The sequence below is a fragment of the Manis pentadactyla genome, chromosome 3 (assembly GCF_030020395.1).
Source record: "Manis pentadactyla isolate mManPen7 chromosome 3, mManPen7.hap1, whole genome shotgun sequence".
Taxonomy (NCBI): domain Eukaryota; kingdom Metazoa; phylum Chordata; class Mammalia; order Pholidota; family Manidae; genus Manis; species Manis pentadactyla.
In genome coordinates this window covers 148,910,969-148,937,963 of record NC_080021.1, presented here as the reverse complement: position 1 = coordinate 148,937,963, position 26,995 = coordinate 148,910,969, and the positions used below count along the sequence as shown (strand labels likewise).

The 26,995-nt window shown below is 40.2% G+C and overlaps 1 protein-coding gene across 4 annotated transcripts in view; it reads right to left on the bottom strand.

Moving 5' to 3' along the window:
- The window catches only part of TRPM6 (transient receptor potential cation channel subfamily M member 6), a 150,365-nt gene that overhangs the window by 100,236 nt on the left and 23,134 nt on the right, over nt 1-26,995 (bottom strand). For 2 of the 4 annotated variants that reach the window (XM_057498579.1, XM_057498581.1), the window contains exons 1-3: nt 23,471-23,575; nt 3,398-3,477; nt 882-920 (exon numbers count right to left, since the gene is read on the bottom strand). In XM_057498579.1, coding sequence (XP_057354562.1) covers nt 882-920; nt 3,398-3,477; nt 23,471-23,503 — 152 coding nt within the window. In that variant the 5' untranslated portion in view covers nt 23,504-23,575. Of the gene's footprint in view, nt 1-881; nt 921-3,397; nt 3,478-22,920; nt 23,236-23,470; nt 23,576-26,995 lie in introns of those variants that run through there. The other 2 variants (XM_036893467.2, XM_036893468.2) reach the window with 2 other exon arrangements.

The following is a 26,995-nucleotide window of genomic DNA, read 5'->3' as shown; positions in this document are numbered from 1 at the left end:
ATGCTAAAGGTTGAATCAATCACCAATGGCCAATGATTCAAACAATCATATCTATGTAATAAAGCCTCCATCAAAACCCAAAAGGATGGGCTTTGGAGAGCTTCAGGTGGGTGAACATGTGGACGTGCTGGGAGAGTGGCCTGCCCAGTGAGCCCATGGAAGCTCCCTGCCGCTCCCCACATACCTTGCCCTATGCACCTCTTCCATCTGGCTATTCATCTGTATCCTTTATAATATCTTTTATAATAAACTGGTAAGCATTAGTAAATGTTTCTCTGAGTTCTGCGAGCCTCCCTAGCAATTAATGAAACTGATGGAGGAGGTTGTGGGAAACTGATTATTGCCCATCAGTCAGAAGCACATTGACAACTTGAACTTAGGAAAAGGCATCTGAAAAGAGGGGAGATGGGGGTAGTTTTGTAGGACTGAGCTCTTAACCTATAGGATTGGACACTATTTTCAGGTAGACAAAATCAGAATTGAGTTAATTACTTGGTGTTACTGGAAAGCAAAACACATCAGATTGGTGTCAGATTAGGAGCTTGGTATGCACACACATAGCTTGCAAGTCACAGATCAAACAGAGTGCTGTACATACACAAAGCATCTTCATTATTCAAATAAAATGTACGCAGTAAAATGAAAGTGTTTTAGAAGTAATTCAAAAGGTAGAAGCTCTTGCAAAGGCCCTTACCCATTTACAATGGCCCAGTAATCCAAGCGATCTATTATATTAAAATAATCACTCTTCAAAACTTAAGTAGAATGCACCAATAAGGCTCTTTCATTAGATCCATTCAGTGACAAAACTGTCACAAAAAGTTTTAAACACAGTGCCTTAAAGTTAAATGAAATCTTGTTCTTATTTATCAAAGCCTTACCTGATTAAATTCTGGCAGACCTGGCATCCTGTCGTACATCTAAATTAAAGAAATAAAACCTCTGTTAGTTTACTGATATATTTGAAAACATATTTAATGCTTATACAGTAACTATCTGTTCTCTTCCATGGTCTGGAAATCAGGGTTTGCTGAGTACTCACAGATCACTTCCCATATATTATATGTCATTTACCACATATAGTTAATCTGCCGCAACTGTGACCTAATTAACAGAATGCTAAATTTGGAACCAAAGTACTTGGATTTAAATCTCATTGATATAACGATTCCTTTGAGCCCCTAGTTTTCACATCTGAAAATAATATCGGCCCCATAAGGTTATTAAAAGGCTTATCTGAGATAATACATGTAAAGTGTGTTACAGTACCTGGTACACTGTAATATATATAACTATTATGGTAACTATTATTATTATTATGCTATGAAGATAACAGAATTCATGAGAATTCTGAGAATCAAGAAAAAAAAATGCAAGCAATTTTAAAACCATAAAACACTTTCAATTCAAGGGTGGTAGGATTACAATGAGTATCCTTATTAATCTTTCTTTTAATGATTCAAAAGAGCCTTCTAGCGATGTAGGTTAGTATTGTGGTTATCATATCAATGATCATTTTTTGGGTGTGAAGAAGTTTTAACTAGAAGAAAACACTACTTGAAATAATGAGGAAAATAGCACTCAGAATCACTACCATTCTAAATGATTTCGAAACAAACATTCAAGCCTTTCACTTCTTCCTGTCCCAGGCTTTTGGGATGTCTTTTCTCAGAAGATTCACTTCACCAAAGAATTGAAAATGAGAAGGGAAAAGATCTTGCAACCAAGACTATCAGATTTCTTATTAGGAACTACAAAAATAATCCATAAAAGACACACCTTTATCTACATTTAAAATAGGGACTACAACCCTTTTCCCATACAACACAAAGGAAGGCAATCTTATGAAAGCAACAATTTTGAGACTCTTACTAGGATCTAAGAAAATGGCTGGCATAGGAAGAATAACCATAGTCATCTATTAATTTTTTTTTACCATCACATAAAAATAGAAACTGCCTTTTTCCTATAAAATGTAGTATATCTTGGAGGATTCCATAATATGGAATTATGATCACTGACATTCTTCCTGAGTCTATGGGCTAGTGGTCTGTACTCACATCACTTTTTGTAAGGGTCAAGGTTACTGTAAAGATGATTTCCCATTTACAGAAGCAGGAGCTGCCTGAGCTCAGTCTGTCTTTCACTGCAGCCACCATAGCATTACAAGAGTCATAAAAGATGAAAGGGGCAAAAAAAGGTTACCTTGGTATTCTGTAAACATTTTATAAACAGGTAAAGTGAGAATTTCTAACCACAAGGCTTACAAGTCACAGGTAATTCAATGAGGGTGGGACTAGTAAATATTTAACAAAACCAAGGATCATATTTTAGTCATCCCCAAAGAATTAGAATTTCAGTGACCTCACCACACTCCCCCTTCATAAGCACACAGCTGTGATTTCTAAATGCTCAAAGGAACCTAAAAATAGATGGTTCCCTAATTAAAATACTGTTCTTCTATATTTCTTCCTTTTAATTTATTTTCTCCAAGGGCAATGCCATCCAATTTTAATTCCACGGAGCAAAGTACCCTGGGGAATTTTCCATGGCCCTGTCTTCCCCTATCTTTACAGTAGCTTCTGAGGGTTTTTTGTTTTTTGTTTTTGGGTTTTTTTGTTTTGTTTTTTGGAGTTTTTGTTTGTTTGTTTTTTTGTGTGTTTTTTTTGCACTAGCTGCTGTTTTTTACTTTGCTGTACAAGTAGAGCTTCTAAAGGATTGTCAAAAACTCAGGATATTCAAACTAAAGTCGTTCCATTCTGCTGCCCATTACTTGTTCAAACAAAAAGCCTATGGAAGGGAGATGGACCCAAAATCAACTGTTTGTATCATCTGAGCACAGTGTCCTGAATTTTCCCAGTCACTTTTTCCATAAACACTGTAGTGGGGGATAAGCAACAAGATTTTGAACATTCAATATTCAGAAGTTGTACGTTTTTATCCAAACCTGTGTGAGTTATGGATGCAGCACAAGACATTTCCCTGATGACTATTCTCCCACTAAGAGGAACAGGAGCATCAAAGAAAAAACAATGGAATGAAATCCACCACAGTAGTAACAGTGGCTCCATCAGAGTGATGTCATTACGATGAACTTTTGTCTTCTTTCTACTTCACTAAGTCATAAAAGATGTTTATCAGGAGCCTCTCTGCTGCCAGGCGCTGTCATAGCACTAGGGTTGGAGTAAGGGACAAAATCGACAAGATCCATGTTCCTACCAGATTTCCTACAATAATCACGTATTATGTCTATTACAACAAAGAAGCAACATTTATTTAAAATAAATACTGTTTACATATCACATTATTAAATCCTCTAGACAAGTCATATCTCTAAATCTCCACAGTCCTCAAAATAATATTGCTTTAAAAAGAAAAATTTAATCAAAAGCTGTACCTGTGAGGGTCTTTAGAGCTGGGTATGATTTTGTTGCATTCTCTTTTGTTGAACACTCCTTCAATCCAGGATTTCTGGGACTGAATAGAAAGTGTCATTATTTTGGTATTCTAATTAAGTGAGAAAGCAATGTAACCACAGTGGTTCAGGTACAAGATGCATTAAATACCTTGGACACCCATTAAAATGCCAAGACCAATCCCAGTCAGGCTAAGCATTTACTGGCTTCCATTGCAGACAACACAGACACAAGCCAAACGTGAACACAAAAATATCCACAAAGTTAATTGATCCATAATCTCACCTTAAGTGAAAGGTCCCTAAATGCACAAAATTCTAGTGAGGAAGAACACATCTAACTGATGTGTTCTCTTAATTCTGCTAAAAGTCACTTTCAAATCTTGCACCATAATCCTATAGAGTGAATATCAGGCTCTCAGACTTCAAAATTCTTACTCATGAAGCCCAACTTTGGTGAAAATTGCACAGGGAGCTGGGAAGTGTGTAAGGAGAGATGCAACCTCAGCAAGTTTCTGTGAAAGGATTTCAGTCTAAAATGGAATGAAAGATAGGAAACGGAGCATCTCATGCAAACACCCTCAGAACAGAACTTAAAAAACCAAGAAACGTATTTCTCACAAATGCCTGATTTACAGAAAAGTGAGGCTCATCTCCTGACCATGAACATCTGAAAAGAATCTCTCCCCATCTTCAAGCCAGTGAACTTAATGTTTGGACTCGAAGTGACTTCCTGCTCTTTGCACTCCTTGTCCGTAAATACAGCCTGTCCCAAATCCTGAGCAGACTCACCTGTAACACGCTACAGCATGCATTTCCCGAATAGCAATTCCTCTGCTAGTCCCAAATAAACTCAATTTCTGATCATCTGAGCTGGCTTCAGTTTACCTCTTTATTTAGGTTGACAATTCAATACACAGGCTGTAAGCGGGATGTACCATTAGCTGTGTTGCATAGGCTATCCCTGTTCCTAGATCCACATGACACACTGGTATGCACTTGTCCTCCTAAGAAGATCACTCTCTTCTACAAAATTCACATAATAGCCAAGCTCTTCCATAGAGTGTTACATGTCTAGAAGCAAAGGACCCTGGATCCACAATAATACACAACCAATTGATGGGCTTGGCCTCCTCCTAATATGAAACTATTTGAGCGCTATATGGTATAAAAGTGTAAGTGTGGGTATAATTCTGTATACACTTATATATCGGGGCAGCATTGAAAGGAAAGGAAATGCACTGGGCCAGAAACCTGTTACAGATCCATCTCTGATAACCTCCTCATCACACTCTCCTCAGGTTTCCAGATGATTATGAAGGAATCTAAAATATGGTGCTGTGGTATATTGATTATTTTGAGCTTTAGGCACTTAAAAAACAGCCAGTGCAGAGAGATTTTCTCTACTCCCCTTATCTGCCTAAAGACAGATGCTCCAAAAGGAAGTCAATTGTTATAAATCCCCTCCCTGGGAGTTTCACCCCCCTACCCCCAGGGAACATTGACTCTTATCACAAGGAAGGTTAGAAGTCACACCACACCCAGACAAACTTTGCCATCAACTATCCCAACTCCCACCTATTCCTCTAAGGGCCCATTCATCTTTTCCAAAAAATTATTTATTCTCTCCTAAATTGCCCACATTCTCTCAAATCTTCCCTTATTAAGGCAACATATAAATTCCAAAATCTCAAATACCCTTTTTGGAATATTTACTTTTGCTTTCCTGTATGCATGTAACATTAACAGTTAATAAGTTTGTATAACTTTTCTCCTGTCTGTCGGCCCATTGTCTGTCAGTTTATTTCAGAGAACCAGCAATGAAACCTAGGAGAGCAGAGAAAAAGTTTTTCCTCTCCTACAATTACAAATGAGGCCATTTATGGAATCCTTGACATACCACTATTAAACTCATGGATCTTATTCAGTATGCACCAACCCTAAACATTACTGTTGACTCTTGAATGGAACTGTGTATAACCAGAATTGAGATCTTGGTAAGCAATGTTGGGGGGTGAGGAGAGATTGATTGATTAGTTCCTGTGCGTGTTAAACATACCTATAAACAAGGGAAGCATTCCAAAGATAAAAATCCAACTCTTCTTAAGTCATTCTGCCCTTTTATCCCTTTTGCATCACCAACAACTTTTTTTAACGTATTAAAACACATTCACTAAATTGGTAAAGCACAAAAAAATACACAAATTTGGAAAAATCCAGAGTCACAGAATTTAGAATGAAATAAACTAAATTCAAAATCTATTTATTATAACAAGAAATAACACAGCCTTTTAGAATCAGTAAGCCCTGTGCCCTATTCAAAAACATTATCAATTACATTTATTCATTCTGCAAACACATTAAGTACCTAATTTTTGCAAAGCACTGAGAAAGGAGCTACAGGGAATTGGCATGTTCTTGAAGAGCTCTTCATTTTGAATTCATGCAACAAATATTTTGGGGACGCCTCCATGCTACATACGGGGAATTCCATGACAAGTAAGACAAGGTCCTTACTCTAAAGGAACTTAGAATTAAAGGAGAAAACAGATAATAAAGTGATATAATTAAACTTCATGTGTACCAATTAACTATTAAAAACAGATCCAAAAGGGTCCCTAACTTAGGAGCCCATATACCACTCCCTTTTAGAAGGGTAGATCACTGAATAGCAGGACTACATGACAAATTAATTTATTCACACCCATTTGTTCATATGTTAAAAATGGAGATAACACCTCATAAGGCTGTAAAAAGGAATAAATTAAATGCATAGAATTCTCCCTGAAATTTATTAAGGCTCAATAAAGCTTAGCTATCATTGTTGGTAATATCTAACCTAATAAAAATAAGCTTTTGGTTAGTGACCTGGGAACTTGACTCTGATGTATTTTTTCATAGAAAAATACTTCTTGACCTCCAAATCTCCCTCCTAGGATCACTCATACTAGAAATGAGTGACTTTTACAGGTTCACTTTATCCCCCCAGACTCCAGCCTCTACAGGCCATACCAGTCATTTCTGTTGCCCCAGGGCCTGACCCAATAATTGTTGAATGAGCTACAAAATGAACATACTTAAAATAGAACTTCAGGAATCCATGTATACATTTTTCCCTCCAAAGGTGTAAACAGGAAACCTATGCTATACATAACCATAACATGGAAACTTTCCTCCTGAGCTCCCATATCTTATCTCAAGACTACAGGAAAAGAAAAGCAGGCCTCAGTTGCAAGTGTCTCAAACAAATCTCAATTTACAACTTTGCTTTTTCCCCTGCCCTGCCTCATAATAGCAGCCTTTTCAAGATACCCTGCAGCACTTATGGAAAAGGCCTTCATGTTCAGTTCAACGGAGAACTACTAGGAGCCAAATCGTTGCTCTTTCTGATACAACAGGCTTCATCTACTGAGGACAAACACCCAATGTGCGGGCTTCTGCCATTTATCACAGAAAATCTTCCCAGCGGAGGTAGTTGACAACATAGATTATGCCATTCCTGCACCTATCATGGCTGGATGTTTTTTATATACTACGGGGTTTTGTTTATTTTTTAATTGTTGTTATTGGGAGAAGGGAAAGGCATAGGACAAAGAAGGGAAATAGTGTTGGTCTCAGGCTCAGGGGTGGCCACACAATTTTCCCCACCCTAAAACACAATCGGGTTTCACATACAATTCTAGGTCTGAGATGGGGGTTGGGGGGATAGCAAAGAAATGTCCAAAGACTAACCCTCTAACAGTAGCTATACATGATTTAATGCCTACCCTCACAGAAAGTATTTCTACACTGGAGCTTTTAGGGTTTCCAGATAACAGATTTTCTCATGGTGATCTTGAGAAGGCATCATCTTAGAGGCATTCTTAATTAAAAGAAAAACTTATTCTGGATGTGTGCATGAATTTTTTCTTTAACATCCAGAGGGCCCTATGATTGGGGTGAAGGAGCACATACGTAGCAGACCATCATTTTTCTTTCTTTAGACCTTCTGTAACTTTAAAAAACCTAACACCTAACAGATACTTTTCCAGGTGAAACTGACTACTTACTGCCATTTTTGTGCTCCCTACTCTATCTCATACACATCACAGCGCTCAATGCTTACTTGTCCTTAGTCAGTTGTTTTTCTCTTAACAATTATCATAATCTACTTCAAGATAGGGCATTAACTTATTTATCTTGGGATCTCTAACACTAGAGAAGCAACAGTAAGGATCAAATAGAGAAGTAGTACTTCGAGGCTCCAGATAGACATATGTTATCTTCTCTACACAGCTCCTCCCTTGGGGCTGAGCGCCAGGCAGGCGGACTTCCTCAGAGTGCCGTCTATGAGCTCCAGGCCACTGCTTGGTGCAAAGCTGGCCCATCCACTTGGAAGAGTCAGCTCAGGGTCTTCTCGGGGTTTTGTCCACATTCTGCAGAGATACCTCGGGAGACTCACTTGATTCAATATTAAGAGTATCAGGCAAAGGGTATCCAAACCTAAAATAACCAAATCCCAAGGATCTGGCTCACCAACACTGCCTCAAGTTGATCTCACTGGAAATAATCTTTACAGGAGGCAGCATTTAGGAGTACTTCATAAAGAACATAAAAAACCTTCCATGCTGTCTACATTTTGGGTAATAAAAGGTGAACACTATTTTGCTGGTACTGATTTTTTTTTGGTAACATCTTTAAAAGTGGAATGTCAACTAAATGACTCTCAGTCCCCTAAAATGCCACTGCTCCTGTCCAGGTGAGAAATTTTACTAATATTTTCATATACTGCCTTGTTGACCAAAGGCATTCAGAACTTCAGAATGCATGCCTAGCTCATATAGACTCACAAGTACATGAGTAAAACATTTATGAATTCCCCACAGAGCCTAATGGGGAATTAGAAGAACTATGTGACCCACCAAGTAAAGCAGATCATAAAGGTTCAAAGTAAAATAATGTCAGACCTCATCCCTCCTCTTCCCAAGTTGGTGAAAGCCCACCTTATATCAGTCCCAAAACACAATTTCAAAGAGCAGCAAGAAGGCATCCTTCCCTGCTGTCACACATGCTTCAGCCTTACCCAGTCTCCTGGGGAATAAAATGAGCATACAAAACATTTATAATTTCAAATCGTGTTAAATCACTTTGATAAGAAGGGAGAAGCCAATGGCAGGTTCCTTTATGAGTGTTCTTTACAACTGAACCTGAGAGCAAAATACAGCATTTAGTCCAACGCTGGGCCTATTTGTTGTATGACCACTCTAATGTGTTAAGATTTTCAGATTAGATACACTCAATCTTCTCCAATTTGCAAGCAGCAAAATACCACAAATTTGTTATCCATGTTCACAGAGGGTCTTTATTTATTCTCTAAGTATCTTGTTAAATTACCTAAAACTTTACTAGGGCTGCATCCAAGTGAACTACATATTCTAACATTTGGGGGGTGAAACTATACTCTTTCGCCCTAAGCTTCATTATTTGTGAAGCTATATTCTTAAATAATTGACTTTTAGAAAACCCACCATCCTTTTATACAATAAAGCCTTTATTAGCAATTATGGGTTAAAGGCAATTTTATGTACTAACATCCATAGTAAGGTTTATATATGCAACGGAGAGTACTTGTTTTATTTTCTCCACATAGTACAGCAGAAAGAACATTGCAACAGGATTTTACTTACTAGGACAAAATTCAAAAGCTTTGTTAAAGAATAAGAGGGGGCTAGAAGAAAGATGAGAGAGAAAAAATGTAAAGTGTGTGTAACTTCAATCCCATTCCCTGTTCAGAGTATATTATAGCCAAACTTTATTGTTAGTAATTCTCAAACTTTTTTGGTTTAGGACCCCTTCCTCTTCATGAAAAATTACCAAGGACCTCTAGAAAACTTTTCGTTTTGTATGAGTATGTCTACCTCATTAAAAATTAAATTTTTAATTTACATATTAAAAATGAGAACTGGAACTTTACTTATATTAGTTCATTTTAAAATAACAATAATATACCTATTGCAATAAAAACAAAGCAAAACAGAATCAACAAAACAGCAGTAGCCTCAGACACTGAAAAGTGACTGGTTACCATGGGGGAGGGGTTAGGGGAGAGGGTGGAGACGGTAAGGTATGTAAAGGAGCACAAAAATTCTCAATCATAATATGAGCTGGTCATGGAGATAGTAGTAGAGCATGGAGAAGATAGCCAATGATTCTGTAACATCTTCCTGTGTTGACAGATAGTAACTGAACTAGTAGGGGTGTGGATTTAATAATATGGATAACTATTGAACCACTGTGTTGTATATTTGAAACAAATATAAGATTGTATATCAATGATATGTCAATAAAAAAGAGCCTTCAAAAGTGAAAAAACGCTTTTTTAAAATCTATTCCATGTGAACATAATATATTTTCATGAAAAAAATTTTTTTTAATTTATGGAAAAGAGTGCTGTCTTATAATTTTATAAATCCCTTTCATGTCTGTCTTAAGAGAGCTAGACTCCCACAATCTGCTTCTGTATTCAATCTGTTGCAGTAAGTGATTTTGGTTGAAGTATATGAAGAAAAATGGTTTCAGACAGACTTGTAGTTGGAAAAGAAAATAGTATTTAATAGCCTTTTTAGAGATTGTGGATTCATCATATAATCTCAAACTACCTTGTTAACTCATGAAAGAATGAGTAAAAAAAGGCAAATAATTTTTCAGTAACATTATGAAAATTATTTTAATCCTTGAGAACCCTCTGAAAGGAGTCCCTGTACCACATATAGACAACCATTGCCCAAAAGTTGATTGCATGTAGGCACAAGGGTGAGTGTGAGTTGAGAGACAGGACCTCCTGTTTCCTGGTTGGTCTCAGGTCCCACACGCATGTCTTAATCTGTGCCTCTCATCTCAATGATTGCATCTGATTGCACTGTAACATTTCAACATCCCCTATTTAATCTGACTCAACTGAAGAAAGTTCCACCATAAAGAAAGAGCAATTAAGAGGTCAAACCTTCATGTCCTGTACTTTATAAGCAATGAAAGGGACTTTTGAAGGATAATTTTGCTACATTCATTTTTACAATTACAGCTGACTTTAGTGTCTACCACATTCTCCCTCCCAAAGATGTCATTAAAGTATAACAAGTGGAGGATCAGTCCTTCAGAACCCATAGGTAGGATATGTTCTATCAGCTTACCTACTCTTCCTTTAAAAGCTGATACCTCTAAGGATGACAGCTTTATTCATTCATTCATTTGTTCATTAATAAATACATCGATTGGCATATCGTGTCATTCTAATAAAAGTAAATAAATAAAATTATGTCCTAAAGACCAACACCAAAGGAGAAGAAACTATGTTTACAAATAGATATCAAGTATGGCAGAAGAGCAAGATGAGAGACTCCTTGGAAGGAAAAATCCCTTCTGCCTGCAGATACTTGGGAAGACTTCCTAGGGGACTTGGAACTTAGGAAAGACTCCTTGGAAGGAGAAATCCCTTCTGCCTGCAGATACTTGGGAAGACTTCCTAGGGGACTTGGAACTTAGGAAAGACTCCTTGGAAGGAGAAATCCCTTCTGCCTGCAGATATTTGGGAAGACTTCCTAGGGGACTTGGAACTTAGGAAAGTCTTTGAAAGATGACAAAGGTTTTGAGATGCAATTGTAATGTGGTGACATAATTCCATGTTGGTTAGAAATGCAGAGATTTAGGCCTGGAGGAGAAATTAGGGGACATCCATGTAATGGGATGGTTAACACCATGAGGTCATTGGAAAGCAGAGGGCAAGAAGAGGAAAGAACAAAAAAATCTTTGGAAACATTTAAGTACAGGGTACAGAAGAGTTTGGGGAATGAAGAGTAGAGAGTTACTAATCAGGATGGTGACCTGATACCTGAAGTAGAGAAGGTAGAAAGTTTCTCTCAATAATGAAAAAGCTTGCCCTATTACTAAAGTGGGAACTTTCAAAGAAAAAATGAGATGTGTTTAATACTGCAAAGGAAATAAGGAGGATGGCAACTTTGTCCCTGAGGAACAATCAGATTGAGGGAGATTCAAGAAACAGGTTGCAAAACAGAGGAGGTAGCTAGTGTAAGCTACTCTTGGGAGAAACAATATTAAAAACAACAGCCATTAGGTCAACAATATAAAGCAAAAGCCAACATTAATATAGCCTTTCATATATGCCAACGACTGTGCTACATGCTTTATAATGCTTTAGCTAGAGCAATAGTGACAAGTTTGTGAAGGATACAATTATTTTTACCTCTTTACAGATGAGAAGAAGGTTCTCCCTGGTATCAGCACCAGAGCTCTGTACACTGTGTTTAATAGGCAGAGTTGGAACAAGTTTATTTTATGTTAAGAAAACCTGGACCTTGTTTGTAGATAAAAAGAGAAGTCAATAAAAAGAGAGTGAAGATGCAAGAAAGCATGAAAATTATTTTAGAAAATTACTTTGGGGGGTAGGGTCAGGGAAAGAAATGGTACAGACAGCCAGGGAGGAAGGCTCAGCCTTGACGAAAATGCTTCCTCTTCTGATAGAAGCAAGGAGGAGATGACAAACTTCCTTTTCGGTAATCAAGACTCTATTATCTGTATCTACAGAAAGTCATAGTTCCGTTAGCTTGGAAGGCTGTAAATCCCAACATTCTCCGTGGCCCCTCTGGCCTAGAGAGAGAAAAGAGGGCAGGAGCTATCTGCACACATGCACGCACAGCACTGCTTTCCTTCACCAGCATTTCCAGCCCACCAGCAGCAGAGTCCAGTCCACAGTGAGGCTCACAAAGCATGTGCGATGCTCTCTCAGCAGGGGATCCACCAAACTTAGGGTAGATGGAGAACACCAGTAGCATCTCCCCGGACACCCTATGGAGAAAACGGCCACACAAGTTTCCAGGGATATCCCTAATATGCTAACCTAGAGCTGTGCCTCAGAATACACCAGTCTGCAGGCATCTAACACTTAGCAAATAGGAATTTGGGGTGGAGAGTAAATGTAATCAGGGACCACTCAGCAACTGGACAAGTCAGGGCAAGGTATAATGAGCAGAAGTGAAGGAGGGAGAAGAACAAGGTAATCTTACTTTCTTCTCTAGTCTGTATGAAATTTCTATCAGCAAACTGGAGAAATCTTGTTCTCCTTGGGTAATTGACCCCAGGGAGCAATTATTAAAGTAATTTCCAGCTGTTCATGTTCAGCTGGAAATTTTCATAAACATCCTTTAGGTGCACTTAGAGATAGGCACACCACTTCCATTTCTTAAAAATTAATTATAATCACCTTAGTAATTACTTTTTACAACTGTGTGCCAAATTGCCACATAGCAACAAACAAAACAGATTTGCCATAATGTTAATAATTGTTTTATTGACGCTTAGTTCTCATATTCTAAGCCTTCACTCTATCATTCATTGAACATTTAAGCCAGGCCCCAGCAACTCTTTTTTTTAATAGGTAACTTTGCACATGGTATAAAATCCACAAAGTACAACAGATGATACAAGGAAAAATTCAGTCTCCCTCTTTCCCCTGCATTCCAGTCATACAATTTCCTCTCTCAAAGGAACCTCTATTAGTTTGTGTATTCTTCTAAAGATAGTCTATGCATTTATAAGCATACACCAAAACAAATTTTTCCATAGAGGCATATTATCCACACTATTCTGCACTTTGCTTTCTCCTCATTTATTAATAATTTGGACATCCTTATATATTTGTAATATACAGCTGCTTCATTCTTTTGGGGGCTAGCTTATCTTCCTTTGTGTGGAAGTTCCATAATTTATTTAACCAAAATACATACAACATAGTTTTCCTGTGCATGTATATTTGTAGGATAAAAACCTACAAGTGAAATTTCTGAGTTAATTCAGGTACCGCCACACTGTTTCCATAGAGATTGTACCAATTATAAGCAAAGGTATGAGTTACTAATAACTTTTAAGCATTAAAGAATACACCAAACATAATGCATTTAGTTGTTTTAGGGAAGCACAGTATTTTTATTTTTAATACTCAGTTTCCTTCCAAAAGGATTTTGAGGTGACCAAACTCTTTCAATTTAAAAATAATTAAAAAATAAAATGCACAAAAAGCTGTCCATTCATCACATGCAACTCAGCTGACTGGGTATATAAAACCTACCCTGCCTACCTCACCAGGTTTAAAAAGAAATCAAAGAAAACCTTTCTTCAGATTAACCTGCCTAAATCTGTACCTCTCATTTCCCCCACCAAAACCTATCTCCCCTCCTGTATTCCCAAAGTATCCCTCAGTGTACCCATGTGTCCAGGTTAGAAACCAGAGTACGCATCTTAAGTCTCCGCCATCCTTACTTCCCATTCAATCAACCACCAAGACCTACTGATTCTCTCTTAAATACCCCTTGCATCTGCCCACCTCTCCACACCTATAGTGCCACTATCCTAAAGTCACTGTGAATTTTTGCCTCGATGGCCTCCCATCTGGTCTTTTTGCCTCCCCATTTCCCTTCTTCAACCATTCTCTACAGTAAAGCCTATAATCTTTTGAAAGTGAGAAAGCAAACAAGTCATTCTCATGAAACCCTTTCAGCAGTCCCCCCACTGTCTTCAGGATAAAATTTAACAGCCCTTCACAAGGTTTACAGCCCCACTGCCTACCACATCTGAGGTGCCCCCTCTCTCACCTCATCTCTTGTCCCTCCCTACCTCAAACTCTACACTCCAAACATACTGAACTACTCTGAATTTTCTGAATTTGCCTAGTGTTCCCTCTGTGCGGTTCTCTGCCAGGGATTCCCTCTGCCCCCTCCTTTCTCCACCAATTCAGACCTCATATCTTCTGGAAAACCTTCCTAGAAACTGTATCTCTAAGTCAGGATCTCTTTGCACGTGCCTCTGAGAGTTCTGTGCCTACCCACATGGACTGTACTACTGCCATGATCTATTTAGACCCAGTACACTTGAAGCCCCAAAAGATGGGGAACGGTCTTGTTCATTGCAGTATTCCCAGTGCCTAGCTGAGCTCTGGGCACACACAGGAGCATTGTACTAGAGTTTTGTCAAGTATACCCTGCAGAACAAAGGTATTGCATGGGAGGAAAAGAAAATGTTTTGTGCCCGTATAAACACTTGCAAGTACTGTGACTCTCCAGAAGAGAGAAACTATCCATTGTTCCCCTGACTCTATTTGACCAAGGATCATCTCTGAGGATCTCACACACTTGTTTCTGCAGGATGTAATTTTGGCAGATTCTTTTCCAAGAGACTTCTACCAGCTATCGACTAAAAATACTCCCTTTCCTAAATCTTATATCCTAATGTAATATTTTTATCTTCATCTTGAAGATTAAATCTTAAATTAAGATGTTCAGTTCAATTGATTAAAAATTCTTTGAGGTGTTTGACTTAATTTAACAGGATACCAAGAATCCTGTGAGGCTGGCAAATGCTAGGATTAAATTTCCCAACTTCTGTGTCTGGCTGTCACACTTGATTTTCAAAGTTCCAGTGTTGTTTTGAGATGGACTGTACTTTCAGTGCAACTCAGGAAGGAAAGGGGAACAGAGCTCCCTTACAATGCCTTTCTCTATAAATCACTGAGAGGCCAAAATGAGGAATAGCTTTCCATTTTCAAGGGGTTTTGCTCATTAAGATGTTTCTTCTGTATTTAATTTTCTCTGCTATGGTAAGATGAGAAGAAATATATTCTACCCATAAGGAGGAGACCTTGAAATTGTCAAAAAGGCAATTATAAAGGAGGGATTTAACAAAGGAAAAGCAGCGCTTCTTTTTTAAGAATGTGCCACTCAAGTGCTCACAATATTCAGTGATTGTATCATGAAGAGGAACAGTCAGCCGTAGCCACCTCCGCTTGCAAACTGACAAAGCCTCTCTCCTTGGCCAGCTCGAGTCAGGCTCTTTCTGACTTGAGCCTCTTTCTCACCAGGCCTAACCTTGGGTTCTGTCCCTGGCCCACCTAGTCCAGTTCTAATAAGAATCCTGCTGCATCAGTTTAGTAAAATCCCCCACCCCACCGTTGCTATCTGATCCCCTGGGCCTGCCTTCAGCAAGAGTCCTGTTGAATTGGTCTAGCAAGAATCCTCCAGCCCTGATGTTTCCCTGATGTTTCCTCTCAGTCATTTTCCTTCCACTGGCCCCCATCCTGCTCCTGGGTTATGAATCTCCACTTGTCCTTGTATTCCGAGTTGAGCCCAGTCTCTCTTCCTTACTGCAAAACCCCCATAGCAGCAGTTCCTCTTGAATAAAGTCTGGCTTACAGTCTTTAACAAGTTTCATGTAGGTTTTTTCATTAACAAAACCCAGGCCACACACCCGCATACACAATCTGTAGGCCACAGAACAAAAACTGACAAAAACATCGGAATCCCAGTAACTCTCAGAGACTCCCTGGCAGCCTGGACATGACAGAGCGTTTCCTTTCAGTTAAAATTTAAAAAAGAGACTCTGACGTCAAGAAGACCCTACAGAAAAAGACCTCAAAGGGATCCCGCAGAGTAAATGGCTCACAATTGCTTTACTCTTCACACAGTATTTGCTGAAGCTCAACACCAGGCAGCAAGTTGCGATTTCTGTCTGAAATACCTCCATAGCAGGCGTCACTTCCCAAGAATGTAGTTTCCCTCTTGAGGGCTGTGCGTGCAAGAAGCTCGAGAGGTCTAAATGTGAGCCTGAGTGCTTTGCCTCTTTATTTCCTTCAAGAACAGAGATCCAGTCTGTAAAGTCTTAAACCAATCCACAATTTGATCCTCAGTTTGCCTTTTTGAAGATTGTCCTAAAAACTCTAAGTTTAGGAAGAGTTTAAATTTTAAGACTTTGGACTTTATTCTCTGTTTTAACACAACACTATCTACTTTCTTGACCTTCCAGTCAGTTTTGCTCTGTGAATGCTCAATGTCAGCTGGTTAAGGACAAAGACTGGATTTGGCTTTGTTTTGCTTTGCTTCATTAGATCCCTTTAAAGCAGACACTAACAGTGGTGACAAAGGTTGGAGAGGACTGAGGATTAACCGATGTAGGCCAAGGATATGCAAAGTGCCCTATGACTTTAATCCTTCTGGAAGGAAAATTCTCTTTCCTATGATTATAAGACTCAATTTACAAAAACCTCTTGGCTCTTTAAAAGGTCAGTGGAGTTTATCTTTTTTCTCCAGAAAGAAGGAAGATGTTTTGATATTCAAATACCAACCTGCCCCACTCCAAGGTAATGACCTGGTCTGCTCTGTAAGATAACATGGATAGCTTAGTTCGCGCTATTGTAGCAGAATACCAGGAACTAGATGGTTTATAGGATGAACACTTATTTTTTGGAGTTTTGGAGACAAGGTCAGGGCAACTGCAAGCTAGAGCTCTGGTGAGAGCCCTCTTCCTGGTTTACAATGGCCACCTTCTCACTGTATCTTCCTGTGGCAGAGAACAAATCATCTCTTTGTGTCTCTTCTTATAGGGCACTAATCCCTTTCATGAGGGCTCCACTCTCAAGACTCAATTACCTCCCAAAGGCTCCACCTCGCAGCACTAACACACAGGGGTCAGGGCTTCAAAACATGAGTCTCGGGAGACACAAACATTCAGTCCACAGCAGTAGGTTGACAGTTTATTCAGTACATTCTACACACCCACTGGCACAATGTAAAGCACTTTGTTTTTATTAACTCTGCCCAAGAGCATGTGGGAAGTAGGTGCAATTATTATTGCCATTTTAGAAATGAGGACACTGAGTCAGAGAGTTTGAGTAATTTGCTCAAGAACACAACAGCTCATAAAAGTGACACTAGGGCTCAAACATGGATAGTCTGATTCCCACTCATACCTTTAACAACTTCATTCCACCATCACATACCCATAGGACTTGTGCCTGTACCAATCCCTGAAGCTGTATAGTGTTTCAGGGTTTACAAATCACTTTTCTGAATATCTGTTCCTCACACGAATCCCGAAAGGTCTGTAGTAGATAATTATAAGCGACATCAAGCATATGAAATGCACAGAAAAATCTCTGCTCTATAGTATATTCTCTGTGGTTATCCTCAGACCCATAGATATAAACAGGGTCATGAACCTTTATCCACAGTTTCATTTTCCATGGATTCTGTTACCTGTGGTCAACCACAGTCTAGAAGCAGATGATCAATACATCAGAAGGTCAATACTAGCCTAATGCTGCTACGTCACAAGGCACACATCATTCACGTTACTTCATTTTATCATCTCATGTGGTCACAAGAGCGAGGGTGAGTACTGTACAGTAAGATATGTTGAGAGAGAAGGGGAGAGAGACAACATCCACAACATCCACATAACTTTCATCACAGTATACTGCTATAATTGTTTTATTTTATGATTAATGTCTTACTATACCTAACTTACACATTAAACTTTACCACAGTCATGTCCCTGAATATACTAAAAGCCATTAGAATATATAGCCTGAATATACTTTAAATAGGTGAATTACATGATATGTGAACTACATCTCAATAAAGCTGTTAAAATTTTTTTTAAAGTAAGACCAGCAAAGGCAAAGAGAAAAGCAGACCCATCGCAGGAAACTATGTATATAAACAGCCCACAGGTCGAAAGCAGGCCACACGTGTGTTTTGTTCAATCAATAAAGTGCTTTTAAAAATCTTTTGAAGTAACCAGGAAAATGGAAAAATCAAGAGGTTTCACATTCAAGACTCTGTACACTGCATTTTCTTTACTAAGGAAAGGGAAAACAAAAGCAGAACCCATCGGTTTGAGGCTACCTGACGGCAGTTTGCTGGGTCAGCACTGGTGCAGATCAGGAAGCCACACCAGGCCAGGGTTCCACTCTAGCTAGAGCTTTTAAGCTCTGATCTACTGTTTTCATCAGATTTTCTAAGAAATGTCTGGCTCCAGGCACTTTTGTAGCTCTTAGAGAGAGGTGGCCCTGTGAATGGCGGCTGTTGACTTTGCCGATAAGGAAATTCAGGTAACCTGCCTGAGGCCAGGGGGGCAGGCAGCCCACAGTAAAACCACCTGTTCTGACTCTTGATTCCTTTCACTACTCTTCTTGCTTCCCTGCTAATCCTTCTAGAGGTTATAATTACCATATTCTGCTTCTTTTTCAGTTGCAACTGGGGAAGATCAGTGATGAAGTAAAGAACCTGCTAGACATTCCAAAATGGCATATGATTTCCAGGCTCCGTCATCTTCCAATCATAATAAACTTTTGCCTTACGTTTCTTTGGTTGGGGTGGGCAAACCGATTAGGCCATCCTGGCCCATCTCGCACACTCCAATACTAGGGAGGATAAAGGAAACGTTAAACTTGCACACAGGGCAGAGGGTAAAAATCCCAAGCGAGTGTATTTTCTCCAAGGTCACCCAGCATACTTGCTATAGAAAGCACAAGTTGCAGACAGACAGGGATGGGTCCACCCCCGGTGCCGGTGGTTGGCTCACATCAAAAATGGCCCTTTATGAGAAGCTCTGAATCCACAAGCAGTAAAGTGAGGAGAGAATTGCCTGTAGTCTTTCACCCCACTAGGCCTTGAGTCTGCCTGGAAGAAAATTCTGTATGATGGCCACACATAGTTTAGAGAGAGGTGGAATGAAGAATGACCAAATTCACCAGGCTGAGCTATCCAGTCAAAACACACAGTGCAGCTGCCTTCCCAGAACACCTGACTCTTCATGGTCCTGGAGTGTTTCAAGATCCAGAGCCAGCCCAGGGCAGGGGACCACTCCACCTTGGACAGAGCTGGAAAGCAAACACCAGCAGCAAAGTGCAGGGAGACTGGAGCTACCTGTGCTACCAAGTCAACCTCATCATTTCTCATCAAAATGGATCAGAATGCTCTCAAAGCACATGCTTACAAACCCTGAAAGAGAATGCTACTTATAAGGCACGCAGAGCGACCACCTGCACTGCTCCCAACTGTGTAACTTGGTCATAGCACTCTGAAACAGTCTTGGGGTTTATCACTATTATATAATTGGGAAACCTCTTTCCCAGAGATACGGAAATACCAAGGAGAGAAGGGGAGAGCAGCATTAGGCTGCCTGCAACAGGGGGACCGGCTAAGCAGCCTGGTGCCAACACGGTCAGAAGAAAGTTCCCAGGGCAGTCCATTGCTACCCACTCCCCACACCCTAAAGAGGCCATGGATTCCAGGCAATAGCTGAACTCAGCTGTAAGTAGGTTCAACCACTGTAACCAAATTGTAGGACAATCCTATCACGGAGTTTATGTGAAAATCTCTCTTTTTTTTTTTTTTACAATTGTATAAAAATACACATAAAATAAAATTTACTGTCTTAACCATTTTTAAGTGTGCAGTTTAGTATTGCTAAGTATATTCACATATTCATGCAACCAATTTCCAGAATTTTTTTATTCTGTGAAACTGGATGAACAACTCCCCATTTGCTTTTCTCCTCAGCCTCTGACAACCAAAATTCTACTTTTCCTATGAATGGGACCTCTTTAGATACCTAGCATAAGTGTAATATACAGTATTTGTCTTTTGGTAACTGGCTATTTCACTTAACATGTCTTCAAAGTTCATGTTGTAGCATGTATCAGAATCTGCTTACTTTTTAGGACTGAATAATACTCCCTTGTATGTATGTCTGTGTGTGTGTGTGTGTGTGTATGTATGTATATACCATATTGTTTGCCCACTCAGAAAAATGTATTTCTATATCTCAGGGGTATGATTCTGTGGCTCCAGTGGTACACAGTAGTGGAGCTCAATTTGTAATGGTCATGATTTCATTCTGAGAGACAGAGACAGAAAGAGTGAGTTGATTAAAGAATGTTTGTATTCTATGAGAGGAAAAACAAGCTAACTGAAGCTGCAGCTGAGCTCAATTCTGTCATGAAGAAGCATCACACCACTCCTCTCTACCACAAAAATAAAAGTTTTATTCACTGTATAGTCTAAGGTTCTAGAATAGGGCTTAGAACATAACTAGCACTCAGTAAATATTTGGTGACTCAGCAGATCTGGAAGAATGATTGGTCATGAAGAAAAAAGTACGGTGGTAGCAGGAGAAAGCTATATGTATGATCTTCATTGACCCAACTCGTCTGCACATAGTATTCAAGGAAGCATCAAGATGTATTGACATGGAAAGATCTCCAGGAATGGTTTTAAAGGAATCAGTTTGCATATCAATGTACACAGTAGATCCCCTTTATGGTAGAAACAAATGCACCAATCAAAACAATAAATACATATGTACATAATAAAACATGTATATAATATGCTCCAAATCCAGCATTTTGATTACCTCTGGATTGGAGGGGGATGAGGATGAAGGGTAGAAAGGGAACTTTCTGTTTGAATTTCTATTTGCAGTGTTTGAATTATATACTACAAGAAATAATTTTGTGCAGCTTGTGTGATTTTTTTCAAGGGGAAAAAACCTGAAAGGATAATTTGTCCTAAGAATACATCAGTGCATACCTTACACTACCCTTTCTCAGAGAGCTACAAGAGAGTGAACTCCACCAAAATGATGGGGAAAAAAATCAAGAAAGAAGACATGGGATACAAATAGGAACAGGATCCAGCATAACAAAGAGGCAAAGGGCAAAGCTGGTCAGAAAGCTGTATCCAAGAAGACAAAATTGACTGAAACAGATGTGGAACTGGAACACCTTGAGTAAAGATGTAAACAACTGCCAAAGAACTTGTAATTAAATTAATGAAAACTTCATAGAAAACTCTGCAAACACGCACAGAAAGACAACTCTGGGAGAAAAGAAGTTAGAATGGGTAAGTAATCACATGCTACACTGACTGAACTAAATACTGACCTAACTAAAAATTATAAGATAACTAATATTCTGAAGCTAGAGAGAAGAAACAAGACGTCCGTTGAGTGGCAGGTGCAGGAACACAAAATAAAGCTAAATGTTCATAGTCCATGCTAAGCAGATAGTACATGATGACTAAACTTGAACAATCAAGAGGGGATGTAAGCATTATTTAGACATAAGCACCAGCTAGCAAAGAGATTAACATGATTGCGCTTTCTGAAAAGCAGGGAACGATGAAGCGCGTTCTGTTGTTTGTAGTAATAAGCCTAATAGAATTATCTGACTATGTGTATATACAAGTGCAGGGAAAATAAAAGTAAAAAAAAAAAAAGAAGCAGCACAACTGAGACCCACATTGGAATACCTTATCTAACAATGATGGGTTTTCACATGGAATAGCTGCCATGTCGATTTCTGATGTGACACAGAGAAATAATTGGGCTCTTCAGCCTATACTGAATGAAAACCTATGCTTAAAATCCCAGTGAGAAAGAGAAAGAGGCAAGACATATTTCAGGCTCAGTATTTACCAAACACTTGACAGCTTTGGCATAGACGTCCTGGCATTAAAAAAAAAAAAATTAGCTGTGATAAAGAACTATAAACAGGTCAAACAATACCACAGTTTGTGGCAAATCATGTGCTGTCTGAGTCTTTCCCCTCTCTTCTGGGGTTCGACCAGCTCAAAATGTTATCCATGCTCTTACGTGTCAATGCAAGTTTAATATTATTTTAGGGTACTACTCCCTAGTTTGGGCTCAAAAAACGAGACTCATTCTGAGTTCCTTCTCAAATGGTTTATAAGCCCCTGGGGCCGAATCTAAGAAATTCTTCTGGCCAAACCCAGATTCCAGCCAAGCCAGAACAATTTATGCTTTATCGGTTGTGGGAGACCCCAAAGCAGATGAAAACTGATACATGAAAATTTATATACAAGGGACAAGAAACTGAGTAACTCAGTCTCCACTTGGACAATTCAGGGTGACCCACCTTCTCCCCAGGAACAAATTGAGTGAAATCCTATGTATGCATAGAATATCCATATTCTTAGTATTTAAATCACAGACCTGGATTCAAATCTCAACTGTTTTTCTCCCTCAGCTCCATTTTCCCTACCTGTAAATCAGTTGAGCAGTTACAAACTTTTGCAACCTCAACTGTTTTGCGATCTCAAACTGAAATTTTTCAAATCTCAACTGTTTTTCTCCCTCAGCTTCATTTGTAAACCTGTAAACCCGCCGAGCAATCGCAAACTTCTGCAACCTGCTAATTACGTCAGGCAATATTCTAAGTGCATTGTGTCTGTGGCATCTCATTTAATCATCAAATTATAACTATTCTTACCCCATTTTTCAAATGAGGAAGCCAAAGGGCAGAGGTTATGCAACCTTGTTAAGATTACAGCTAGCGGTGACGCTGGGGTGCGAATCCCGAAGAAAGTGCTCTCCACAACCAGGATATGCCGAAAAGCAGGGAATACAATGTGCTCAAGTCAGTAGTACTTACTCACACAAGAGTGTGCAGGTACTAACAAAATAGGTAAGTGGTAGCCAGTGTGAGGTTTGGCCGCCTCCTAAAAGCCCAGGGCATGGGCAGGGTCTCCACTCCTCTCCCAAGTGTACCCAGCGGCCGGGGCGCACTCCCTCTCCAGCTCCCCACGACCTCCTGTCGCGCTCGGGGCCGGGAGTCGAGAGGAGCCCCGCGCCGGCCTTGGGGCTGCGGGCCGGGCGTTTACCTGGACCTGCAATCGCATCGCTCCGGGAGGCCGCGCGGCGCGCACCGGGATGCGCAGGGTGCGGACAGCTGCCCGGGCCCCTCTCCCGCCGCCGCCGGGTCCCCGCCGGCCGCCGCGAACTGCGCCTTCTCCCCTCGCCGCTCCCGGCTCGCGCCACGTCCGGTCTCCCCCGCCGCCAGCCCGCAGCGGAACCGGAGAGCTGCCCCCTCTCCCAGGACGCGTCCCCACCGCCCTAAGCTGAACGCCCGGCCGCGTTAGGTTTCCGCTCCGACACCACCTCCGCGCTGGCCCCAGTCCAGTTCCCAGGACTGGGGCTGTGGGACATGCCCTTTAGTAGGTGCCCTACGTTAGCCGAAACTTCAGATAGGATCATCAGCTTCGGGTGGAGACAGAGGTCTTGCAAGAAGGTTATTTTGTAAGTCCAGGCTATTCTAGATCCTACCGATAAGGGTGCAAATCTCCCCGCCCTCAGGCACCTAGGGTCCTGGTCTCAGACCTGGTGAGTCGCCGGAGGCCGTTCAGCCCCGCCGCGGCTGGCAGCCCAGCGTACCTGTGAGCGCTCCACAGCAGGCTGGGCTTTCATCCTCAGCCTGCAGGCCCCGCTACCAAAGCCTTATCTGAGCTGCTGACTTCTGGAGGCAGATCTGGGCTCCACCTCCCCACACGGCCTTTTACAGCGCTGTAGATTGGTTACAATACCTTTTGGCCTCGGTTACCTCCTGTGTGTAAAGGAGGTGACTGTGACCTTACCCAGATCAAAGCAGTATAGTATGGGTCAAATGGGATGTTCATCATCACCACAGACATATTTCAGGTATTGTACTGTTCTGGTTGAGTCAGTGTGGTGGGGGGAGGGTGCTGAGACATTTAACCCAACAGCACCACTCTTACTACCTAAAAGTTCCTCAGTTTGTCAAGTGACCCCTCTGGCCTGAGTTTATTTATCTATGCAGTGGGAATCATAGCTCCTTCCAGGGGCTCTACTGAACAAAGGAAGCCCATTAATCATCTGTGTATTTAAGTTTTATAAATTTAGTGTTTATAAATAAGCAAATTCCTGATCTGCTATTTTTGGTGGGTTCCTCTGGCTAAGCAGTCTTAAAGGCTGTGGTCAGTGACTGTGGGTGGATCCCAGTGTGTTGGCGGGTGATGCTGACATTACAAGTGTTGTATTAACAATGCTAGCCATTCATCCCTGATACTTGACTTCAAATTAAGGTCACTTACCCTTTTAGTCTCTTCTGAATTTCTGCCTTGTGAGCTCACATTCCCAGACAAGGTGAACAGATGTGCCTCCCCTCAGCCCCCGCCTCCGGCGCCCAATTTCTCAATATCACTTCCATGAACATGTCTTCGTTAGAAAATGTGAACATCTCATATGTATATTAACATTTTGTCGTTGTTCTGTTGATACACTGAATCTCCCTTCCTCTCTTTGACCTATCTCAATGTTAATGATCTGTAAGCAGTTAAAAGGTTCAGAAAACGCCCTAAGTATTCACTCTTGATTGGTGTTCCTCCCTGGATCTCCCCTCGTAGGTCTCTTACAGCACGGGAGACTGGGCACTCTCAGAATCTGCAGACCCACCAAGTAGACTAGACATCTAGAACCCAAGAGTCTTAGGAGACTTGGTGTACTACAAATACGATCTTCTAGTTTAATCTCTAGGGTAAATGTACATGTTAGGATGGTCATACATTCTTCTCAGTTCGAGGCACAAAATCTAAAATACCCGGGCAATTCCAGGGCTTAAGGCATCTACCAGGTGAGTTTACAAGCTGCCTTTGGTTCTCAAGCTCTATCAGAAACACCTGAGGCATTTGTTGAAACTGCAGATTCCCAGGCCCCACCCATCCACCCCAGACCAGTTGTATCCAGGAATCTGTATCTTTCACAAGCCCCTCAACCAACTTCAAAGCTTGTTATGAAAGTCTTCAACTATGCCCAGAGACTAGCTATAATTTCAGAATGTTTTATAGTGTGGTTTGATTCAGGTCAAAAAATATTTCCTGAACATAAACTGTTTGTCAGGCATCCTGCTGGGTGCTGGGAAAACAAAGATGAATAAGACATTGTCCAGTCTGCAAGGAGTTCAAGCTTATAGGAGGAGGAACAATAAAAAATGAAACAGTACCTGGGGCGCAGTTGGTAACACCATCAACATAAACAGTGCTTATTTTCTCATCAGTTGCCCTCCCTAAGCCCTTTCTTCCTCTTCCCATTCCCATTCTTTTCTGCTGTTTTCTTCTTTGTCAGACCTCCCTTTTTATTCTGGACATTGTAAATACTTTATTCCTAATCTGACACGGTACCGCTCCAACTTTTAAAGTCAACCTAATGATTTCAAAATGGAGGGGAATCGCTAAATTTTCAGCAGAGAAAAATAGGTATGACAGCTTATTTTTCTTAATGTGCTAAGATCTGAACAAGTTCCAGTAACTAGAAGCCACTAAGAGGTAGTTTCCAATATATGCATTCTTCTCCTGAAGAAAATTGTTTCAAGCTTGGGTTTGGTTCGATTTCCTTTATTTGGACAAAGGCAAGGGTTGTTGGGGGGTTTTGCATGGTAATACTTGCAATCCTCTCTGGACAGCCCAGGAAAAAAATGAGAAATAAGTAGCTCTATTTCTTTGCATCAAGAAGAAAAAAAAGCGCCCTGGAAAACCTCTTGCCCAATGCATCGTGGCATTATGACCACCTCTGGTTTGATGCATCATCACCTCACTTTGGGTTGCGACCGTTTTCCTTTCAGAAGCATAAAGGAAACAAACGCGGTGTCATTGCATAAGGGATAGTGGAGACTGTGATTAGCTTAGTGGGTGTTCCACAAGTGGGGGAAGTTTAAAGGTATGAGTTATTAATACAAGAAGGTATATTGCTAGCAATGACAGATGAAATTCAGCTCTACCGACCCATTCCTGTGTAACTGTTTTCCATGTTGAGTTTGAATTCCATGCATTTGTTCTCCCAGGCTGCTACAAATCAAACTTCCTTTTGAAATGAAGCAATATATTTTCTCCTGCTTGCTGAATAAATTTTTCTCTTATTCACTACTGTAGACATTATCTCCCAATATTTTTCTCTACTTGCTATGAAAATGGATTATATCTCCTGTCACATAAGCAAAGATTAAAGTAGTCATAGTTTGGCAATGTGGAGAGATGGGAACTCAAAAGACCTTTGGTGAAGTTTAAAACGATCCCCTCTGTGAAGGCATTTTAGAAATCTGGATTCAAGATGTGTCCTTTTCCATCACAATTCCAATCCTAGGACTTCATACTTCAGATATACACAAAGATATGTATGTAAGGATATATGTAGTACCACTCTTTGTAATGAAGACAGATTGTTAATAATCCAAACAGGCATCAGTGAACATTTAAACAAATAAATTACAGTGTGTCCATACCACAAAACACCATGCAGCTTTTTAAAAAGCAAGTGGAATCTAAATACAGATACAGAAAAGGAAAACAACAACTAGTAAAAGTAAATATGATTCTATTATTTTAAATTTATATGTGTAGGTAGGACTATTCATAGGAAAGTTCTAAAGGTAAACTGTTCACAAGGGAAGACTGTATACTAAAAAACTACATTGCTTATCTGAAATTCAAATATAACTGGGTATCTTATCACACAAGACTGTCATGTAAGTCTACATTGGTATCTTCAAGCAGCAGTCGGTGCTTTTTGTAAATATGCATTATAAACAGTGACATCAAGCTTAAGCTCCATTAAAACTGTACCTTCACATTCAACTGAATGATTCTTGAAGGGAAGAAAGGAGAGAAAATTGGTTGAGCCCTTGTAAGAAAGTGCCACAGATACCAACTTTCTCAGCTTCTTTACATCAACACAGCGGACACTAGCTTGTTTGGTGACCACAAACTCCTCCCATCTCAGCAGCACAGCCACTTTGCAATGTCACTTTGCAACAGCCCTCCTATGCAAGCGTCCAGTCCTTTCTCCACAATCTTGAATCTGAGCAGGACTTGTGGATAATAAAATGTGGCCTGAGTGCTCTGGTTTAAGTTCCTGAGCCTATGCCTAAGACATCCTGCAGTTTCAGCC